Raw genomic sequence first — 24894 nt, forward strand, 5'->3', positions numbered from 1 at the left:
TCCTAGCAACCATCAGTGAAAAACGCATCGCACCCGCCCTTGCTTGCAGATGCAATGCGTTTTTCACGCAGCCCCATTCACTTCTATGGGGCCAGGGCTGCGTGAAAAACGCTGAATATAGAACATGCTGCGATTTTCACGCAACGCAGAAGTGATGCGTGAAAAACAACGCTCATGTACACAGACCCATTGAAATGAATGGGTCAGGATTCAGTGCGGGTGCTATGAGTTCACGTCACGCATGGCACCCGCGCGGAAATCACGCTCGTGTGAAAGGGACCTAAATGTAGCTGGTTCCTACACCGCCCTGAATATTGTAGGCTCAGGTAAGTCCAAGAGAGGCGGTATATTAGTGTTAGGTACCCATCTGCGGAAGCCACCTTGACGACCTGGTAGATGGGCCCGACACACGTTTAATCAAAAATGTCCGCAAAGAGCTTCTATTTTTCCATTTATAGTAGGTATAATACCACTTTAATCTAGAATGATCCCCATTTCTCAGCTCTATTGTTTGCATGTAAAATGTTGTGCAGCCATTTTTTTTATTAACCATGTTTGCTTGATGGATATGCACCTGTGACTATGAATATGAATGTGCTAGTCTAAATTTTCTTGTAGTAATAGACAGACGTCACAACATGGCTTTCATGACTGAAGGACGACACTGCAAAGTACTGAATAGTCACAATGCAAGCGATTTTACTATTCAAAATGTGCAAGAACTATGCTGCAATGTGTGGCAAAATGCATATGCTTTGCACCATATTTATTTACTGTTTTAGACACTTTTTGAGACTCATCTGACAAAAGGGCATGGGTTAGAAAAAGTGGGTAGGATGTCACAGTACAGGGGTAATATACACGGTGATGACAATACAAGGATAATGTACAAGGAGATGTCAAAGTACTGGGATAATGCACATAGTGATGTCACAGTACAGGGATAATGTACACAGTGATGTCACAGCACAGGGATAATGTATACAGTGATGTCACAGTACAGGGATAATACATACAGTGATGTCACAGTACAGGGATAATGTACACAGTGATGTCACAGCACAGGGATAATGTACACAGTGATGTCACAGTACAGGGATAATGTACAAAGTGATGTCACAGTACAGGGATAATGTACACAGTGATGTCACAGTACAGGGATAATGCAGACAGTAATGTTACTATGCAAGGATAATGCACACAGTGATGTCACAGTACAGGGATAATATACACAGTGATGTCACAGTACAGGGATAATAAACAGTGATGTCACAGTACAGGTATAATACACACATTGATGCCGTAGTACAGGGATAATACACACAGTGATGTCACAGTACAGGTATAATACACACATTGATGCCGTAGTACAGGAATAATACACACAGTGATGTCACAGTACAGGAGTAATACACAAAGTGATGTCACAGTACAAGGATAATGCACCCAGTGATGTCACAGTACAAGGATAATGTACCCAGTGATGTCACAGTACAGGGATAATGTACACAGTGATGTCACAGTACAGGGATAATACACACAGTGATGTCACAGTACAGGGATAATGTATATAGTAATGTCACAGTACAAGGATAATGTACACAGTGATGTCACAGTACAGGGATAGTGTACACAGTGATGTCACAGTACAGGTATAATGCACCCAGTGATGTCACAGTACAGGGATAATGTACACAGTGATGTCACAGTACAGGGATAATGTACACAGTGATGTCACAGTACAGGGAAATTGTACACAGTGATGTCACAGTACAGGGATAATGTACACAGTGATGTCACAGTACAGGGATAGTGTACACAGTGATGTCACAGTACAGGTATAATGCACCCAGTGATGTCACAGTACAGGGATAATGTACACAGTGATGTCACAGTACAGGTATAATGTACACAGTGATGTCACAGTACAGGGAAATTGTACACAGTGATGTCACAGTACAGGGATAATGTACACAGTGATGTCACAGTACAGGGATAATGCAGACAGTAATGTTACTATGCAAGGATAATGCACACAGTGATGTCACAGTACAGGGATAATAAACAGTGATGTCACAGTATAGTGATAATACACACAGTGATGTCGTAGTACAGGGATAATGAACACAATGATGTCACAGTACAGGTATAATGTACACAGTGATGTCGTAGTACAGGGATAATGTACACAGTGATGTCACAGTACAGGGATAATATACACAGTGATGTCACAGTACAGAGATAATGTACACAGTGATGTCACAGTACATAGATAATGTACACAGTGATGTCACAGTACAGAGATAATGTACACAGTGATGTCACAGTACAGAGATAATGTATACAGTGATGTCACGGTACAGGGATAATGTACACAGTGATGTCACAGTACAGGGATAATGTACACAGTGATGTCACAGTACAGAGATAATGTACACAGTGATGTCACAGTACAGGGATAATGAACACAATGATGTCACAGTACAGGGATAATACACACAGTGATGTCGTAGTACAGGGATAATATACACAGTGATGTTACAGTACAGGGATAATACACACAGTGATGTCACAGTACAGGTATAATACACACATTGATACTGTAGTACAGGAATAATACACACAGTGATGTCACAGTACAGGAGTAATACACAAAGTGATGTCACAGTACAAGGATAATGCACCCAGTGATGTCACAGTACAGGGATAATACACACAGTGATGTCACCGTGCAGGGATAATACACACAGTGATGTCAAAGTATAGTGATAATGCATACAGTAATGTCACAGTACAGGGATAATACACACAGTGATGTCACAGTATAGTGATAATACACACAGTGATGTCACAGTACAGGGATAACGTACACAGTGATGTCACAGTATAGGGATAGTGTACACAGTGATGTCACAGTACAGGGATAATGTACACAGTGATGTCACAGTACAGGGATAATACACACAGTGATGTCACAGTACAGGGATAATATACACAGTGATGTCACAGTACAGGAATAATGTACACAGTGATGTCACAGTACAGGGATAATGTACACAGTGATGTCACAGTACAGGGATAATACACACAGTGATGTCACAGTACAGGGATAGTGTACACAGTGATGTCACAGTACAGGGATAATGTACACAGTGATGTCACAGTACAGGGATAATACACACAGTGATGTCACAGAACTATGACAGTACAGACATAATAGCGGGTAAGTATATATAAATAAAATAATGGAAATTGCAGAGTGCTCCTAGAGTTGACAAATTTATTAAAACAAAATATAGTGCAAAAGTGCCAAGCGGTTGAAGAGTGAACCACTCTCCTCATCAGGCACATAACAAATGATGAAAACCGCTAAGACTGATGTAGGGATAAAACAGGAAATGACAACACAAGGGTCAGCCCGCAATAGCAATACAAACTCCGCCCACAAGCAAATCATTAAGAATTTAACATGCTCAATAGTTTTATTCAATCCAAAGGGAACTAAAGTATTTAATTTAAAAATCCAAAAGGACTCCCGATTGATGAGGGTATGGGATCTATTATTAACAGAATGACCAATACATTCATCTTGGAACATGTTCTATACTTGGCCATAAAATGCGGACCACCGAACCATTTAAAGTCAGTGGGTCAGGGGGGGAGGAGGAGATATTGGTATGGGGCTGTTTTTCAGGGTTTGTCCCCTTGTGTTACTGCTATACCATGCAAAGACATTTCAGACAACAGTCACTTCCAGCCTTGTAGTAACAGGTTGGGGGGAGGCTCTTTCTTGTGCCCAGCATAACCATAGTTGCCAACTGTCCCAAATTTGCAGGGCATGTCCCTCATTTTCAGAGACAGTCCCTGCAAATTTGGGTCGTCCCCATGCACAAAGTGAGCTCATAGCTGGTGGAGGTTTAAATTTCATGGGCACAGACTTAAAAGGCCAGTGCCTCTTCATAAATCTGGTGCGTTTTGCCCCAAAATACTTTACACATTTAGTATATCTGCCCTGTGGTATGTCGATTTGCAGGAACTTCAGTGAGTTGAGCCTTGACCTCAACTCAACTAACACCTTAGGGATGGATATCATTTCTAACTGTGAGCTAAACTTTCCCATCCAGCATCAGACATGCCCTTACAAACGCTCTTTTGGAAGGCCTTCCCCTCACCCTTTGGAACATATAAGATAGGCAGGTCATACCTCCCAACTTTTGAAAAGCCCAAAGAGAACAACACCTCAGCCAAACGCCCAGCCCCCTTTGTGCCCACACACAGTAAATATATTCCCCCTTACTGCCCCCACATAGTATAAAATCACCACAGTGTTAGTGCCCCCACAGTTATGCCCCTTGCTGCCCCCACACAATAGTTATGCCCCATTAGTGCTTCCTTACAGTAACGTTGCCTCTTTTGTGCCCCTTATTGAATCCCCTGTAGTGTTAATAAAATAAAAAGGTAGCATTCACCTAGCCCCTGATGAGTGGAGCACATCCTGGTCTCCGAAGTAGCAGGCGCAGTGCAGTGACGTCATCCTGTCTGCTGAGCTGGGCGGGGGGACTCAGTCTGGGGGATAATCCCCAGCCCGTGTGCTTTCCTGTTCAGCTCAGCAGACCCGGATACAGTTAAAATAAGGGAAAATCTCAGCCAAACCGGAACTGTCCCACCAGATTCAGGATGGTTGGGAGGTATGATAGATAGACATATATTAGATATATGATAGATAGATATTAGATAGATAGATAGATAGATAGATAGATATTAGATTGATTGATAGATAGATAATAGATAGATGATAGATAATAGACAGATAGATATTAGATAGATAGATAGATAGATAGATAGATAGATAGATAGATAGATATTAGATAGATATGATATATGAGCTGGTTCAGACTAGATATTCAATCTCTTTTATGGGATTAGGCCATGTGCATAAATCAGAAGGTAAAAAGCGGTGTGTCTGGATGAATGATGAGTTACGTGCGCCCTCTAGTGTTTGCTGTATTCAGCTTCATGACTCTGATTAATGTAGAAATGTAAGGCTAGCACAGTGGTACCTAACCATTGGATTGGGGGGACGTAGGGGGGCAAGGGTGGACTTGCCGTAGACCCTACAGGGAAATAGGACGATTCCCATTGGACGATCCCCAGGGGGCCATCACGGCTGCTTGCCCAGTACATAGCGAACTGATCCTCTCAGCATTAATTAAAGGGGTAATTCAACCGCTATAATGCCCCCCCCCCAATGTCCGGGCCCCTATACATTATACTTACCTGCTCCCCAGCTCCTGCATTGCTTCGGACCCCTGCACGGCTGCTGCTGCATCACCCCGCTACTCGGATCATCTGGTGAGGGGGAGGAGCAGCCAATTGAAGACTGCAACGGGGATGAGCCTCCCTAGCATCGCGGGTGACGCTGGTGGGAGAGTGTTTTAAAGGGACACTGACAGGCCCAATCAGCATATTTAGCTATATATATGACTGCACAGGTCTTCTAATGTGTATTAAAAACATATAAGTATAACCCCTGTCCACCTTATAAATACAGCAAAATCGTGTTTGATAACCTGATGTAATCGCTCTTCTTTCTGCCCAAGGGCAGCGTTTCAGCTCCACATGGGCGCACACACGCGCCCCAACCGCCGTTTTCAAGTGCCGCCCAGCTCATCAATATTCACTTCGCTGGGCGGCTTCTGCTGTCCCCGACGTTCCGAGATCTTTCTATTGGGCATGCGCGGGATCTCGGAACGTCGGGGACAGCAGAAGCCGCCCAGCGAAGTGAATATTGATGAGCTGGGCGGCGCTTGAAACCGGCGGTTGGGGCACGTGTGTGCGCCCATGTGGAGCTGAAACGCCGCCCCTTGGGCAGAAAGAAGAGCGATTACATAGACATAGAAACATAGAATGTGTTGGCAGATAAGAACTATTTGGCCCATCTAGTCTGCCCAATATACTGAATACTATGAATTGTCCCTGGCCCTATCTTATATGAAGGATGGCCTTATGCCTATCCCATGCATGCTTAAACTCCTTCACTGTATTTGCAGCTACCACTTCTGCAGGAAGGCTATTCCATGCATCCACTACTCTCTCAGTAAAGTAATACTTCCTTATATTACTTTTAAACCTTTGCCCCTCTAATTTAAAACTGTGTCCTCTTGTGGTAGTTTTTCTTCTTTTAAATATTCTTTCCTCCTTTACCGAGTTGATTCCCTTTATGTATTTAGCAGTTTCTATCGTATCCCCTCTGTCTCGTCTTTCTTCCAAGCTATACATGTTAAGGTCCTTTCATCTTTCCTGGTAAGTTTTATCCTGCAATCCATGTACTAGTTTAGTAGCTCTTCTCTGAACTCTCTCTAGAGTATCTATATCCTTCTGGAGATATGGCCTCCAGTACTGCGCACAATACTCCAAGTGAGGTTGTCACTTGGAGTATAACATCAGGTTATCAAACACGATTTTGCTGTATTTATAAGGTGGACAGGGGTTATACTTATATGTTTTGAATACACATTAGAAGACCTGTGCATGCATATATATACCTAAATATGCTGATTGGGCCTGTCAGTGTCCTTTTAAACCTGTACGGAGGTCACTGTGCAGGGAGGGGAGTAGATAAGCTGTGACATCACCTATTGTGAATGGTGGATACTGTGTTGTTATCTATACAGAGGTGATATCTGTCATTGTAATATATGTTTAAAGGGATTGTCTGAGATAATTAGAAATTGTCTTGGCCAACCGCTCGGGACAGTGACTGGCTGCAGTGGTCATGTCCAGTATACCTTCACGTCACTGCTTTAGTCTGTAAACATACACGAGAAAAAGGACTAGGATGACCCAGAGAATTCAGGGCCACTGGTAAAGTTCCCAATTATCTTGGACAACCCCTTTAACATAAAAACATACAGTGCATTGCGGATTTCAATGGATATTCCATGAAGAAATTGGTAAAATCTGTCTATAAACCACCTCTTTCTTTTTTATTAGCGACCAGGCTATTTTAGGCTTTAATGGGGGTTGTCCCATGAAAAATATTCTACAGTTTTCAAACCAGAACCTGAATCTGAATTCTTTTGTAATTGTGTGTAATGAAAAATTTAACATAGCCAGTGAGCTATTCAATAAAATGTATCTGTATAGCGCCACCTGCTGTTTCTTTTTCTTTTTTTTGTCCTGCTCTCTGAGATGGACGCACATGCTCAGTTTTATCCTTCCACTGCCTCCTGAGCTGTGATAGGGAGAGCTGAGACACGCCCCCTGAGCTGTGATAGGAGTAGAGCTGCAGCAGAAAGGACACCCCCTCCACCGAGCTGCAGCAGAAAAGTCACTCTTCCAGCTTGATATAAATCTAGCAGAGCAATCTCTATGGTTATTCTACATTTGGATATTCCATATATGTCACTGAAGCTAATTTTAATAATGCTTTTAAAAAGTATACCCACATACATACAAACAAATATTAATCATAAATTGATAAAAAGAAAAGGTGGGAGATGTATGACCCAGTAGGACTTAGTCACATAGAGAAAGGTTACCGCACCGCGGTTACTCGCGATACTGTTGATGGAATGTAGGTGGGGGTGACGAATAACCAATGAGGTTACTTCAGGTTCTCCAGGTGAATGGTAACTCTTTGGATGAAGGCTTGGACTATCCAGGGTGGTAATCAATCGGTTATTCCCAGGATACCGATTCTGTGCTCTTCAGAAATGCCGGACAATATGATGAAAAAATTGATACACATCCGCTAATAGGCAGTTTGGGAGGCTATCCCTATCAATCTACACTCTCCCTGCCTACAAGCGGAGTGATCGCTCCGAAAGGGGCGACCCCACTTCTCGGTGACTGTGCCCTGGTATTGGAATCCCTACCTATGAAAGATATCCCAATGGTTATAGTAAGGATAAGTCCATATGGTGTCCCATCTCCACTATCACAAACTCCCAACGCATTTCCCCAGCTAGAATGCAGCGGTTCATCAGGGGAGGAAATCAAGGAAGCACAATAGCAATGGGAAGATAATGGCCGATGTAATACCTACCCTTTGTCATCTACTAGTTTTGTGATTTTTACATTTGGATATTCCCTCAATAACGGAAGGAAAGTCCTAAAAATGGGCATATAATCATGTTAGTTAAAAGGGGTTTACTCCAAAACTGGCTTAAACAAGCCTTTCCATCTATAGACGTAGTGAAAGACCAAACAATGTTCCTCACTTGGAATTGTTAGAAACCATAAAACCAATAGAAACACAAACAGGAAGTTTCTTTAGATCATCGAAACATTTTTTTGTCCGACATCTATCTCCCCCACAATTGCTGTAGGTTATTTGACCTTTTTGTTCCACCACATGGTATCTAAAAAAGGCAATTCTGCCATTGTTATTTGTGTTGTAATATTGTACCGTTCACCATAAATAATGTTTCCTTTATTGTATGCCATAACAAATATGTATAGGTTTTTATGTTTGATCACTTTCACAAGATAAAACACTTTATTTTAAGATTGTTTTTGCACCCTACTGCCTCAATAAGAAAGCCAGAACTAACAGAACTGTGTGTAGCACATTTATCTCACCTTAGGGAAAGAATTCCTTCCTGACTCCAATCAGGCAATCAGAATAACTCCCTGGATCAACGACCCCTCTCTAGCAGCCTGTAATATTATTACACTCCAGAAATACATCCAGGGCCCTCTTGAACTCTTTTTAGTGAGCTCACCATCACCACCTCCTCAGGCAGAGAGTTCCATAGTCTCACTGCTCTTACCGTAAAGAATCCTCTTCTATGTTTGTGTACAAACCTTCTTTCCTCCAGGCGCAGAGGATGTCCCCTCGTCACAGTCACCGTCCTGGGGATAAGTAGATGATGGGAGAGATCTCTGTACTGACCCCTGATATATTTATACATAGTAATTAGATTTCCTCTCAGTCGTCTTTTTTCTAAAGTGAATAACCCTAATGTTGATAATCTTTCAGGGTACTGGAGTCCCCCCATTCCAGTTATTACTTTAGTTGCCCTCCTCTGAACCCTCTCCAGCTCTGCTATGTCCGCCTTGTTCACTGGAGCCCAGAACTGTACACAGTACTCCATGTGTGGTCTGACTAATGATTTGTAAAGTGGTAGGACTATGTTCTCATCACGGGCATCTATGCCCCTTCTGTTGCAACCCATTATCTTATTTGCCTTGGCAGCAGCTGATTGACGCTTAACGTTCTTTTCCATGTCAGTTTTTCCAATTGTTTTTCCGTTTATTTTGTACTGGTGACATTTTTCAGTGTTAATCCTCATTTTCCACTTCTCTGCTCAAGCCTCCATTCTTTACAAATCCATCTGTAGCCGTATACTGTCCTCAATTACTTTACACAGTTTAGTATTGTCAGCAAATACATATATATTACTGTACATCCCCTCTACATGATCATTGAATCAATTAATACACTACAGAAAATAGGGCACAATACTGGAATACTGGCACCTGTGGAACCCCACTAGTAACGATGACCCCCTCCAATACTGGCCTCTGAGGTCACTAGTAACAGTGAGCCTTCCAATACTGACCCCTGTGGTACCGAATTAGTAACAGTGACCCAATCTGTGTATGTACCATTAATAACCACATCCTTTTATATTATACAGTCATGGCCAAAAGCTTGTTTTTCACAAAGTTTGCTGCTTCCGTTTTTATGGTGGCAATTTGCATGATGGTTTCCGTCATGCATCATCCATCATGCCTCATGCCACTTGTTACAGTGGGAAACATAGCATTGCATGTCACAAGGCAAAAATGATAACTAAGTGAACCAAACATTGACATTTTAGGTCCATGGCAAGAAAACTCCTCAGATTTCAATCCTATTGAGAACTTGTGGTCAATCCTTAAAAAAGCAAGTGGACATAGAAAAACATAAAAATGGTGATAAACACCAAGCACTGGTTAGACAAGAACAGGTTGTTATCAGTCAGGATTTGACCCAGATGCTGATATCCAGCTTGTCGGGACGAATTGCAAGAGTCTTGAAAAAGAAGAGTCAACACTGGAAATATTGAGTCTTTTCAAAAATTTGATGCAATTGTCAATAAAAGTAAAAAAAAAAAAAAAACTTATGAAATGCTTATAATTGTACTTCAGTATACCATTGAAACATCTGACAAAAAAATCTAAAACATTGAAGCAGCAAACTTTGTAAAAACCGAAATTTGTGTCAGTCTCAAAACTTTGCTCAGGTCTGCAGAGAATAGGGAGCAATACTGCCCCCTGTGGCACTGCACTAGAAATGGTGACCCCTTTAATATTGACTCCTCTAGTACCCTACTAGACACTGACCCCTGTGGTATCCCACTAATGTGTATGGGGGCCTATACTGTTTTCCTCTCCTATAATGTAATTGTCCTCCATCAGTCCCTAGTTTACAAGATCCTCCAAACTTCTAGCCATTTTCTTACACAAAACAACCACTCCCCATTAAGGGGCAGCCCATCCCTACCATAGAGCCTGCAGTTGGCCCCGCTTTCCCCTAAACCCCTGCTTCCTACACCGGTTCTCGAGCCACTTGTTTCTGAAAACACTACATTCAAGGTCCTTGCCTTGAGCTTATGACCTAAATCCTTGAAATAAAATTAAGGATCTTCCATCTACCTCTAACTTTGTTATTGGCGCCAATATGTACCATGACGGGTAGGTCCTCACCAACTCCTCCCAGTAATCAACCCAAAAAGCAATTCGTCAAACTCAGGTGCCAGGAAAACAACTATACCCCTAAAAATTGAGTCCCCCCTTATGGGTGTGGTGGGAAATTTTATAAAATCAAAGAAGACGATAAAATCTTGTGATTTTTGCTTGGATCCTTGAACAGATTGCAGCCTGTTTTACAATCTATATTGTTTGATTACAATTGACATACTGTTGAAAATGGAGGTCTATGGCTAGTTACCAATTAGAAAGGCAACCAACAGAAAATTTGAAATTCCGGTTGGGGTGAACCAATGACCCACCAGATATACAGTATGGAGATATCTTGCACATCAATAAGAGGCATGTGGTCTCTCAGTATACACATGAATAATGACAGTGCTTCATCTCCTGGAACATGTACAAGCTGAGTCTTCATGGTCTTCTCCATACTACATTATGACCATCTGTACCTCACATACCTGCATGGTATACACTTAGAACACATCGTATCATGGATATATCATTATTTGTGCATTTTATTTATAAGTTTAAACATCAAATAAACAGTAATAAAGAAAGAACCCCAAGGTGGGTCTTCCAGACGTAAACAGTAGACTTGCATGGCATTGCTCCTTATATAGCCAGGAAGTCGGATTCAGAAGGCTATGTTTCTTCATTGGCGTCATGCATGTAAGTACTAAATGCAAATGTGGCTAAGACTCTAAAGCTCTCTTCACATTTGTGTTGTGGTTCCCATCATAAATGGAAACCATGTCACAGTGCTAGATACACACAACAATGGATCCTTTTATAATGGGATCCCTTGTTTTGCCACTTGTTACAGTGGGAAACATAGCATTGCATGCAGCACTATTCGTCAAGTCAAAAATGATAGAATCTATGATGGAGACTCCTGATGCGGATGGAGATATTATTGAAGGGGTTTTCTGGGGGCAAAATATTGATGACCTATCCTCAGGATAGGTCATCAACATCTGAATGGTGGGGGTCCGATTTCCGCAGATCAGCTCCAGTGAGTGCTGCAGCCTTTTCACAACTTCCCGCTGTACATTGTATAGCGGCTGTGCTTGCTTTTGCAGCTGAGCCCACTTTCTTGAATGGGACTAATCTGCACCTAGGCCATGTGTCCGATGGATGTGATGTCACTGGCTTAGGAAGAGGCCTCGGGCTCACAGCGCCACAGCCTTATTAAACAACTGATCAGTAGGAGTGCCGGACCATTCAGATATTGATGACCTATCCTAAGGAAAAGTCATCAGTATTAAACCCCCAGAAAACTCCTTTAAAGCAAAGTGGTGGAACTATTGAATACCTACTACATGATCAGATGCGTTTTATTCAGTCTGGCATGATTTTGTGCAGTAGGGGGCAGTGTTATTGATAATGGCACAGCCACAATGTTCAGTAGAATGAGCTGACAAGTCCTAGCCACATGAGGACATGGCACAGAGAGGAACACATGTTGTGGAGAAGCATTATGGTCAGCTGTGGTTTCATGCGTGGTTATTAAGCAGTGGGTGCCTCTTCCAGAATCCCACAATCATCAATGACAATTTTCTTGCTGGTCTTCCCACTGTTGGAGCCATAACTTTCCATCTTCTTTATCACCTCCATCCCTTCAACTACAGTGCCAAACACCACATGTTTACCATTCAGCCTGTGGACAAGAAGAGAATGGTGGATTTTAGAAACATGAGGAACTAGGAATACACTTAGTAAATGGATTGTACAGGACAATAAAAACATGTTTGCCTCTTTCCAATTTTTGTGGAGTACTATCTCTCCTTACGAGGAGCGCCTTATTTAGCGCGATGAAGCATATAGTCCATACATGCTCCTCTGGAATTCTGGAAAGAAGGGATGTAAATGAGCTCTTTGCAAGCTCTGCCTCTGATGCCACCAGATGGAAGGCAGCTATCCTATAAGTCAATGTTCAACCCTTTAAACAGGCCTTGAGACATGACTTGGATAATAAATAAGCCAGCAACTCATCTGCAGACAGCTGTTTCGGGGTGATTGCCCCTCTGCAGTGCAGAGTAGAGAGTACTGGCTTAACTGGTTGAGAGGCCTAGGTCAGGATTTTTGGGGTACTATCTTTCCTTACAGAGAGCGCCTTAGTCGCTCAGCTGGTGCCACATCTGGTGGAATCAGAGGCACAGCTATCTAAGAGCTTATTTGTATCCATTTCTTCCCAGAATTCCAGAGGAGCATGTATGGCCTATAAGTTTCCTCACACCGACTACGGCACTCTCTGTAAGGAGAGATAGTACCCCCAAATCCTGTCACAGGCCTCTCACCCAGTTAAGCCAGCACTCTCTGCTCAGCACTGATAAGGGACAATCACCCCGAAACAGCTGTCTGCAGATGAGATGCTGGCTTATTTAATATACGAGTCATGTCTCAAGGCCTGTTTAAAGGGTCAAACACTGACTTATAGGATAGCTGCCTTACATCTAGTGGCATCAGAGGCAGAGCTTGTTAAGAGCTCATTTGCATACCTTATGCCTCTTTTCAAAAATAGTGTCACATCTGTCCACAGGTTGTGTGCGGTATCACAGTTGAGCCCTGTTTATTAAATGGGACAGAATAGTGGACAGATGTGATACTGTTTCTAGAAGGAATGAGCACTTTTGTTCTGTTCCTGGACAACCCATTTAATGTACTGTATATGGGTTGCATTATTTGTACTAGTCTTTTCTTCTTACCAGTCAGCCTTGATAGTTGAGATGAAGAACTGAGAGCCATTGCTGTTGGGTCCAGCGTTTGCCATAGAGAGTGTACCTGGAGCGTTGTGCTTTAGGATGAAGTTCTCATCTTCAAACTTACCACCAAATATAGACTTACCACCTGTGCCATTATGATTGGTGAAGTCGCCACCCTGGGGGCAAAAGCATATAAGGATGATAATGTCAGAATAGGTAACCCTGGTGGTTATAGAGAGGAGGAAATATTAAAGAATTCAGCTGCTTTTTTATTCTTAAAGGGATTGTGTATTTTCTACCTGTAGCCACGTTCTCAAGGTCAGCACCATGAGGACCACAAACACATGTCAGGAAGATCCTGACCAAAATACAAAATCTATAAATGGTCCCCTATCTACATTGTGTCATTTATAATACTGGTGTCTTCTTAGGTGGCATCAGGTCAATCAAGATGCCTTCTCTATTCTTCGAGGTTGATACAGCAATATTACGGGAAAGGAAATAGGAACATAGAAACAGAGAAACATAGAATGTGTCAGCAGATAAGAACCATTTGGCCCATCTAGTCTGCCCAATATACTGAATACTATGGATAGCCCCTGGCCCTATCTTATATAAAGGATGGTCTTATGCCTATCCTATGCATGCTTAAACTCCTTCACTGTATTTGCAGCTACCACTTCTGCAGGAAGGCTATTCCATGCATCCACTACTCTCTCAGTAAAGTAATACTTCCTGATATTTCTTTTAAACCTTTGCCCCTCTAATTTAAAACTATGTCCTCTTGTAGCAGTTTTTCTTCTATTAAATATCCTCTCCTCTTTTACCTTGTTGATTCCCTTTATGTATTTAAAAGTTTCTATCATATCCCCTCTGTCTCGTCTTTCTTCCAAGCTATACATGTTAAGGTCCTTTAATCTTTCCTGGTAAGTTTTATCCTGCAATCCATGTACTGGTTTAGTAGCTCTTCTCTGTATCAATATCCTTCTGGAGATATGGTCTCCAGTACTGCGCACAATACTCCAAATGAGGTCTCACTAGTGCTCTGTAGGCATGAGCACCTCCCTCTTTCTACTGGTAATTCCTCTCCCTATATACCCAAGCATTCTGCTAGCATTTCCTGCTGCTCTATGACATTGTCTGCCTACCTTTAAGTCTTCTGAAATAATGACCCTTAAATCCCTTTCCTCAGATACTGAGGTTAGGACTGTATCACTGATTGTATATTCTGCTCTTGGGTTTTTACGCCCCAGGTGCATTATCTTGCACTTACCAATATTAAATTTTAGTTGCCAGATTTTTGAACATTCCTCTAGTTTTCCTAAATCCTTTTCCCTTTGGTGTATCCCTCCAGGAACATCAACCCTGTTACAAATGTTTGTGTCATCAGCAAAAAGACACACCTTACCATCGAGGCCTTCTGCAATTTCGCTGATAAAGATATTAAACAATATGGGTCCCAGAACAGATCCCTGAGGTACCCCACTGGTAACAAGACCATGGTCTGAATATACTCCATTGACTACAACCCTCTGTTGTCTGTTCCTCAGCCACTGCCTAATCCATTCAACAATATGGGAGTCCACGCACAAAGACTGCAATTTATTGATAAGCCTTCTATGTGGGACAGTATCAAAAGCCTTACTAAAGTCTAGATAAGCGATGTCTACTGCACCTCCGCCATCTATTATTTTAGTCACCCAATCCAAAAAATCAATAAGATTAGTTTGGCATGATCTCCCTGAAGTAAACCCATGCTGTTTTTCATCTTTCAATCCATGGGATTTTAGATGTTCCACAATCCTCTCCTTAAGTATGGTTTCCATTAATTTCCCCACTATTGATGTCAGGCTTACTGGCCTATAGTTGCCCGATTCTTCCCTACTACCTTTCTTGTGAATGGGCACAACATTTGCTCATTTCCAATCTTCTTGGACGACTCCTGTTACCAGTAATTGGTTAAATAAATCTGTTAATGGTTTTGCTAGTTCACCGCTGAACTCTTTTAATAGCTTTGGGTGTATCCCATCAGGCCCCTGTGACTTATTTGTATTAATTTTAGACAGCTGACTTAGAACCTCTTGGAACTGTTCACTGAGGACATTCGTTCCCTTGAGAGAAAGATGCAAACTATCTTTCTTGTACAGTTCTTTTCCATTCCAACGAGAGCTAACATGAGACACAAAGCCAAACCCTTGGTTCAGACACCATTCACCAAGCCATACATTGAATTCCTTAATGCGCATCTTCCTGTCATGCTGAAGGTTATGCACAGGCAAAACTGCAGAGAATGCAACAGTTGATGCAACCTCCCGTATATCATTTCCAAGTGTGTGAAAAGCTTCCTTCACCTTTGAAACCTCATTGCAAGCCAGATCATTTGTCCCAAGATGGACAATAACATCCACCTCCCTTTCCTGCTTTGATTGCCTAACAATATTAAGGATACGTCGTCTATCCCTGCTAGCGGTAGCACCAGGGAGACATCTCACAACACCATTCTCCTCAAACTTCACACCTCTTATGATGGAATCGCTCACCAACAGCTGCTTACTATCAGTCCTCACCTTCTCCTTTTTGTCTTTGGCTGCAGTCTTGCATACTTTAGGCATGGGAGATGATTGTTTCTCACCCACTGTGCTTGAGCCATCCTCCATGTTGCTCTTGCACTCTGAAAGTGCTGCAAATGAATTATGGAGAGCCACAGACTGTGGGACATGTCTTCTATCAACAACTCTCTACCAGAACCTGCAGTAACCCATCTTCCATTTCTAGGGGGCCTTTGTGGCAGTGGCATTGCAACGTTCTCAGCCTTAGTTTGTTTAACGGTTAATTTACAAATCTCAGATTTCAAAAAATGCAATTGATATACGAATATCAGACAATAGGCCTCAGTTATAATCATGTGGTTATTGTCAATTATAGAGATGTCGATGAGAAACAAGAACTCCGAAACAGGTGTCTACAGATGGGTGTCTCCGGTTTGGCTAATATCCCTAGTCATGTTTCAGACCTCTTTAACCCCAATATGACCTACGTCACTCTATGTAGTAATAGCTTTGGAAACAAAAGTTTCTGCATGATGCATCATACTTAATATTTGTGATAAATTTGAGTCGGTATATTTTACCTTGATTTATAAAAAAATTCCAAAATTCACAGATAATTTGGAAAAATTCACTATTTTCTAAATTTGAATTTATCTGCTTTTAGGACAGATAGTGCTGCCTCATTCACCATTTGTCGGCTTTATCTTGGCATCATTTATGTAAATGTCATTAAAAAAATGTAGGACATTCAAAGGCTTAGAATTTTAGAAGCAACTTCTCAAATTTTCAAGAAAATTTCCCAAACCAACTTTTTTAAGGACCAATTCAGTTCACTTACATAATAGACCCTCATTTTAGAAACGACACCCCTCAAATTATTCAAAACTGATTTTAGAAACTTTGTTAAGCCTTTATGTGTTTTTCTGTGTATTTCCCATTTTAATCCATTTTACCTATAACACAGCAAAGGTTAAAGGCTTTATCATGTTCTCATCAAATGCAAACTGCAGAATCAGGGTAATAAATATTGAGGTTTGTTTTACTGTTAAAGGGGTAATCCAAGACTATGACAGACCTCACCGAGTGGCCGACCTGCAGTGATGATCATACTTACCTGGTCCCCTGTGGTTCATCCACTGCCCCCCCCCCCCCCCCCCTTTAACATCAAAACAAACCTCAATATTTATTACCCTGATTCTGCAGTTTACAGAAAGGTAATAAACGCCATATGGTTTTTCGACAGCAGATTTTGCTGAAATGGTTTAGGGCACCATGTTGCATTCGCAGAGACCCTGAGGTGCCCCTACAGTGGAAACCCTGAAAAAGTGACTTCGTTTTGGAAAACCCCCCAAAGGAATTTTTCAAGGGATCTAGTGAGCACTTTGACTCCACAGGTGTTTTCCAGAAATGAATGTGCATTGATATACAGATATCCATTTTTGTGCCATTGTGTCGTGCCAAATTTATGCCACTGTGAAAAGTCGCCTCTCTAATTATTATACAAAGTTTCCTGATTGTAGAAATATCCTACATGTGGTTATACGACAGGGCTGAGGAGTAAAAGAGTGCCATGTGCTTTTGGGCCCTAATTTGGTGATTTACAGAGTATTGGCTGACAACTGCAGAAGCGCTGATGTGAAATAAAGAAGATCCCCCCTAAAAGTGACCCCATTTTGGAAACCACCCCACAAGTGTTTTCCAGATAAGAATGTGTAGTGGATGGTGATAAGTGAATATGTAAGCTGGGCAGTATATATCATAAAGTAATCAGGTGGTAAATTTACAAAGCACATAAAAGATAACATTAAGGCTGCATGGATGAGTGGTGCTCTTTGAATCAATCCTTCATGCACAGGGCACGTTTTGCAGTGATAAATGGTGTCCTTTCGTATCCCCCTTTTGGAACACACTCTACATCTTTTTTTGGGTGCTTCCCCTTCTTGCTGTTTGGGGAACTTCACCAGGAAAATGTTCCCCTCGTACAACACGGGCACTTCTAAAAGTATCGGGGATCTCCTCTTCCTGATTTTGAAAGAATAGGGCCTTGATCATCACCTCTTGAAAATGAAAGAACGTACCTGTCTGACCTAAGAAATCCAGCACTGCGTCTGATGGTATGATGAAGGACGACATGCGTTCGTCTGAAACGCGTAGCATGTGAATTTGCACTTCATGGATCTTTTTTAGAAGTGGCCAATAAAGAATTGTTTTATTGAGACGCAGTGCTGGATTGCTCTTATCGGTATTGGACCGTTTCTGGAGCGGCTTCTCTGTGCACCGTCACATTTTCCCGGGATTTGGCCCATGCAAAGTGGTTTAGTGGTGAGCTGTATGACCATCCCTCATCTTTGTTCATTTACCTGTCTGACCTGCAGATTGAAATAACACGTAAGCATGATACAGTGCTGTCTGTACAGAGTGCACGGCCAGCTTTTTAAACCACACCTTCGGTTTCCTGCAAACCCTCAATGTGCCTATTGTAATCCAGGATGCAGTCTGGTTTAGGGGTAGTTTTAGAGGTACCTCGTACAGAAGCAGGGGAGATGATGTTCCAGTACAAAGATATCCCTCTTGTTTATGTATTTGACCAACATGTTCTCATGTAGGAGAGCCCGGCTGTCTCCCTTTCTGAGTGGTTGCCCTAGCAGGAACTAGGGAGCCATCTTTTATTTTTGCGTAATGTGTGACAAGCTACAGTACCTCTGGAACTTAGGGACCTAAATAGTTTAATGCTGGTGTAATAGTTATCCACATAGAGGTGGTAACCCTGGTCCAGCAGTGGGGGCACTGTGTCCTACACTATTTTACTAATAGCTCCTAGGATGGGGGAGACATTCTGGGAGTTCAATTCAGGTGTCCTTCCTTTCGTAAACCTGGAACTTGTGTTGTACCAAGAGGTACTCTCCCATAGTAAATACATTTTAATTCCATACCTTGCCCTCTTGCTGGGCAGATGTTTTTTTGAGGTTGTACATCTCAGCAAACTTGGTGCTAAAGTAGTCAAGGACAGGACTAATTTTAAATAGACAGTCAAATCTCAGGTCAGTTTGGGGTGGGCATTGTGCATTATCATTGTGATGTAAACATTTATGGATTGCTTTCAATCGTTTCCGACTCATGGCCATAAGGAAAATATCTGTGTTGTACAAAACATCTGTCCTCCCATACTGTTTAAATTCTGGCTTTTTTTAAAAGGCTCATATGTACAGCATACATATTAGGACATCCTCAAACATCATCCACGACTCCCTCCTCCGCCAGGCAAAACTCCATCAGTCCTCCTTCCTCAGGCTAAACTCCCTCCTCCGTCAGACCAAACTCCCTCCTCCGTCAGGCTAAACTCCCTCCTCCGTCAGACCAAACTCCTCCTACCTCAGACATCAGTCAAAAATCCCTCCCCCTAACTCAAAACTCCCTCGTCCATCAGACGTCAGTCAAAAAATACCTCCTCCATCAGCCCTCAGCCCAAACTCCATAAGCCGTCAGGTGTCAGCTCAGTCGTCAGGTGTCAGGCGTCAGCCATGAGCCAAAACTCCATCAGCAGTCAGTCGTCAGGGGTCAGGTGTTAGACATTGGGTGTCAGACATTGGTTATCTGGGGAGGGGGCGGCACAAAGCATAATGTCACGTGTACTACTGCCGGACCATTTCTTCATGCAACCAAGCCTGGAGGGGAGGAACCCATCATTAAGTCCCCAGGATTTCAGACGGATCTTTATGCCTGGGCAAAGCACTTAGATACACGGACCCACTACACAGCGGTCACAGCAGCAGCAGCCTTAGTGTCTCTCCTTGTATTACAGGTATTTACTTTACTCATGGCTCAGGTAAATTTTGTGTATGGTGGGACTCAGGGTGGGGGTCTCGATCTCTTAAAGGGCCAGGGACGTGGACGCCATATCATAAAGTTCTGTCCCATAAAGTAAATACCTGTAATACAAGGAGAGACACTAAGGCTGCTACTGCTGTGACTGCTGTGTAGTGGGTCCGTGCATCTAAGTGCTTTGCCCAGGGATAAAGATCCATCTGAAATAATCCTGGGGACTTAATGAGAGGTCCCTCCCCTCCAGGCTTGGTTGCATGAAGAAAAGATCCGGCAGTAGTACACGTGACATTATGCTTTGTGCCGCCCCCTCCCCAGACAACCAATGTCTGACACCCGACCCCTGACGCCTGACGACTGACTGCTGATGGAGTTTTGGCTGATGGCTGACAGCTGATGCCTGACAGCTGACGGATGACACCCGATGTCTGATGTCTGATGCCTGACGGCTGATGGAGTTTTCGCTGAGGGCTGATGGAGGAGGTATTTTTTGACTGAGGTCTGAGGGACGAGGGAGTTTTGGCTGACGTCTGAGGGAGGAGGGAGTTGTGGATGATGTCTGAGGATGTCCTAATATGTATGCCGTACATATGCAGCATATGCTAATGTTATGATATGGGATGTTGGGCAATAAATTGTTGGACATATAAATTAGTTTGGGCCACCATTAACTCTACAAAGTCTTCAGAGACAAAGATTTTGAAAAAAATCAATTTCTGTGAAGCCTGTACACCGAATGTCTGTAAGGGGGTAAAGGGGCTTTACAGGTGTACAATATTGACTATCTATCCCCACAATAGGCAATCAACATCAGATTGAGGGGGGGGGGGAGTATCCGAATACAGGAACCCCCATAGATCATCTGTTTGAAAGGGATGCAGCACTTGGACGAGCTCTTCGCAGCATACCAAGCACAGTGCGGTGCATTGGATAGTGGCTGTGCTTGGTGTTGCAGCCCAGGCCCATCCATTTTAATAGGACTAAGTTGGACATACTGTAGGCCATGTGACTGATAAATGTGATATCACTGGCCTAGGAAGAGCCTACAATGCTCATTGGTGGGTTGCTGGGATCAAATAAATCCCAGCAGGCGTATCGATTTTCTTCAATGCTTTATTCCATTTACAGGACGCGTTTCGGCCCATCCAGCCTTCCTCAACTGCATGTTAACAACTGATAATATCAGACACTTATAGGCTTAGTCACATGACCCTGCCAATCAATTCCAACAAGAAAGTGACATCACATCAAAATTAGTATCAAAACTACATTTAAATAACACCCTTGCGAATACTATGAAGAAAAGATACCCTTGTGAACATTATAACGAGTCTCCTCCCATCATCATCGCGTCGTAGTAGTCTGCAAGGAACCATATAAAGTTCATATTAAAAACACATCACTTCATAATCCCTATTAAGACTCTTGGGATGTAAAGTGTCAAGGGTGTGAATCCAGAACGCCTCCCTTTTGAGTAACAACTTCTTCAGATCCCCCCTCTCCGTGGTAAATGTACGCTCTCAATAACTTGATATTTCAATTGTGATGTGGAATGATTGTGATTATGGAAATGTAACGGTATAGGGAATAAAAGATTCTTGTTCCTGATTGTCGACACGAAAATCCTATAGAATCAAGAGCTATTATACCTGTGAAACAACCAATGTTATATATCGAATTAAGTGCCCTTGCGGCATACTGTATAAAGGGGAGACAATGCAGAAAGTAAAGGATCGGATTAACATACACAAATCGACAATCAGGAACAAGAATCTTTTATTCCCTATCCCGTTACATTTCCATAATCACAATCATTCCATATCACAATTGAAATATCAAGTTATTGCGCGCGTACATTTACCACGGAGAGGGGGGATCTGAAGAAGTTGTTACTCAAAAGGGATTCGTTCTGGATTCACACCCTTGACACTTTACATCCCAAGGGTCTTAATAGGGATTATGAAGTGATGTGTTTTTAATATGAACTTTATATGGTTCCTTGCAGACTACTACGACGCGATGATGATGGGAGGAGACTCGTTATAATGTTCACAAGGGTATCTTTTCATCAGAGTATTCGCAAGGGTGTTATTTAAATGTAGTTTTGATACTAATTTTGATGTGATGTCACTTCCTGTTTGAATTGATTGGCAGGGTCATGTGACCAAGCCTATAAGTGTCTGATATTATCAGTTGTTAACATGCAGTTGAGGAGGGCTGGATGGGCCGAAACGCGTCCTGTAAAAGGAATAAAGCATTGAAGAAAATCGATACGCCTGCTGGGATTTATTTGATTTTGCAGTGGGAGCAATCTCTTCCTGTGCAAGCGAATTTTGGGTGGTGAGCTGTCTTTTCTTTTGATAGAACTGGTTGCTGGGATCGGCTGACTGAAGGGTTGCTTGGAGTGGAACCCAATGATCCGATATTGATGACCTATTCTGAGGATAGGTCATCAATATTTTATTCCCAGAGAGCCCCTTTAATGGGTTGGTCATTGATGGGTAACTACCTATAGATGGCAGTAAAGATTTCTTCTTTCTGCAGGAGAACTATTTTGCATACATTTTCCCAGGAAACATTGCCTATAAGATTCCCTACGTCAGCTCGATCTCCATAAGGAGAAACAGCTGGGAAGAGTTATTATAGTAGAAGTATTTAGAACCTGTAGAGGAAGCCAGAGGAAAGGGTTCAAAGACTGTGCCATTCCTGTCATAAAGCAAAGCCAAGTAATTTCACCAGAAATTACTAATTCCTATTTGTTTACCAAGACACCACTACCTGTAGCATCATCTATGATGAAGGTGAAGAATTACAAACTAGCAGAATAAAGAGAACCAATCCATTTGGATTTGGTTGTGCCCAGTGATGCCCTCCTCTGTGAATGTCTCTGCTTAAGAGATAATTCAGGTATCTACGATGTATACGGAGAATAAAGCCACTGTTACCTGGCACATAAAGTTAGGGATAATACGGTGGAAAGTGCAGCCCTTGTAGCCGTAGCCAACTTCACCTGTACAGAGTTTAAGGAAATTTTCTGCAAGCAGAAAAGAAAGCAAGGAGTCAATGCAAGGTTAAAAAAAAAAACATACATGATGAGAATAAACTATGGGCATCTTGGTGGCAGAGTGGGCAGCGTTTCCTTGCAGTGATGGGCTCTTGGGTTTCAACTCTGACCATGGATCCTGCATGGATACTGACCACTTTTGGTCCCCAAAATGCACATGGCTCAGATCTTTGCCTGGCCATTAAAGTGGGCAATAATTTGTATAGCATGCACTAGAATCAGACCATGCAATTCACAAGGCAATGCTTTCATATTGTGACCTGTAGGTGCCACTTACCTGCAGTCTTAGGCACCACATCAAATCGGAGCTAAGGAAAGATCAGAACATGGATTAGTCCAACACGTTACATACAACATATACAGATTTATCACATGAGTAACACAGAAGCCATTCCTTCTCTCTTACACTAAGTAGTACTAAAGGTAGTGTGAGACAGTAACAGATCTCACACAGGTTAGAGGCAAGGAAGGGGTGGATAGTGCGGCCCACACCCCTATTCCACCACATGTGAGACTAGCTGGAGGTAGTCAGGCTGGCATAAAGCACCTCCCAGGGTGTCAGTAAGGGGGAAGTGTGTTACCTGTGGACAGGCTCTGCGAGTGTGGTCTCAGCTGGGCAAGGCTGAGGGACCACAAGGCTGGGTGGTAGCCTAGAGTTGGGGGACAAAGCGATGCCTGGGAGGGTCGCAGGGCCATAGTCAGGCAGACTACTGAGCCCCAATCCCCCACAAGAGACACTGGACTGGAGACAGTGGGTGTACTGTGCTCTGAACAGCCAGGAGGCTCTGGGACATTGGCTGGGAAAGCCGCATCAGATCACAGTGTGTGAACTTTACCTAATAGGTGAGTCAGGAATACTGTTTAGTTAGAGCCTGGATGGGCGAGTGTTTATCGTTTTGATTGTTTTGCTGGTTTGCCACAATAAATGCACTGTTTGGACCTTAAACCTGGTGTCCTGAAGCCGTATCTGTGAGGATGATTCCCTGAAAGAAAGCTACCCCTCACAGTAGGTAGAACAGAGGGTACAGATGTCTCAACACGCAACCCCCAATCTTCAGTTATTTTGTTGTCCAGTATTGACACTCCTCTCCCCAGTCTCATTATATGCATGCTTATTAATTAACCCATAATACAGGATTTGGTCGTGGTCACCATCTTCCTGTTCATGTTAACCGGTGTGAGAAGTGTACATGCAGGTACCAAACAGGGAAAGAGCTGGGAGGAGGGGAGTGGTAGTTGTGGCACTGATAAGAGTGGTGGTAGTTCATGGTGGTTGTCCTCACTCCAGTTCTCCCAGCAGGGCCATCTTTAACGCGGGGCAAAAGGGGCAGCTGCCCCGGGCCCAGTTGCTCCTGGGGGGCCCAAGGCAGCTGCTTCTTGAGCTCCGCTGACCACTGGTGATGTGGAGGGTGGCGGCAGGGCACAGGGAGATGAGCGCTTCCATTGTGGAAGCGATCATCTCCATAGTCATCTGTATCGCCGTCCTCAGGACAGTGATACGAATGGAAGTGCTGCGGCGGGGCAGGGGAGGGAGAGGCATCTCACTTCCCCGTTCCTCTGATAGGCTACAGGCACTAGGCCTGCAGCCTATCATAGGCCAATGCAGGCAGCACAATGACGTCATCGCGCCACCTGAGCCATACAGCGCGTGACACAGGCTGGAAGACGCCTGCATCGCATCACTGCCAGCCTGATGGAGGTAAGCATAAGTGTTATTTTTTTTTATTTGGTACTACTACTGGCACATGATAGGGGGGCATCTATGGGGGCACCTGTTACTGGCACATGATTGGGGGGCACCTGTTACTGGCACCTGATTGGGGGGCATCTATGGGGCACTTGTTACTGGCACATGATTGAGGGGCATCTATAGGGGCACTTGTTATTGGCACATGATTGGGGTGCACCTATAGGGTACTTACTACTGGCACATGATTGGGGGGGCATCTATGGGGCCACTTGTTACTGGCACATAATTGTGGGGCATCTATGGGGGTACTTGTTACTGGCACATGATTGGTGGGCATCAAGGGGGTACTTGTTACTTGCACATGAT

The 24894-nt window shown here is 43.0% G+C and overlaps 1 protein-coding gene across 5 annotated transcripts in view; it reads right to left on the bottom strand.

Annotated features, from left to right (window-relative positions):
• Positions 1–11211: 11211 nt before the first annotated feature.
• Positions 11212–24894, bottom strand: part of LOC122929462 (peptidyl-prolyl cis-trans isomerase-like) — a 38524-nt gene continuing 24841 nt past the window's right edge. For all 5 annotated transcript variants that reach the window (XM_044283049.1, XM_044283048.1, XM_044283051.1 and 2 more), the window contains 4 exons: positions 23116–23146; positions 22720–22808; positions 13407–13579; positions 11212–12358 (listed from right to left, as the gene is read on the bottom strand). In XM_044283049.1, coding sequence (XP_044138984.1) covers positions 12208–12358; positions 13407–13579; positions 22720–22808; positions 23116–23146 — 444 coding nt within the window. In that variant the 3' untranslated portion in view covers positions 11212–12207. The remainder of the gene's footprint in view (positions 12359–13406; positions 13580–22719; positions 22809–23115; positions 23147–24894) is intronic.

The sequence above is a fragment of the Bufo gargarizans genome, chromosome 2 (assembly GCF_014858855.1).
Source record: "Bufo gargarizans isolate SCDJY-AF-19 chromosome 2, ASM1485885v1, whole genome shotgun sequence".
Taxonomy (NCBI): domain Eukaryota; kingdom Metazoa; phylum Chordata; class Amphibia; order Anura; family Bufonidae; genus Bufo; species Bufo gargarizans.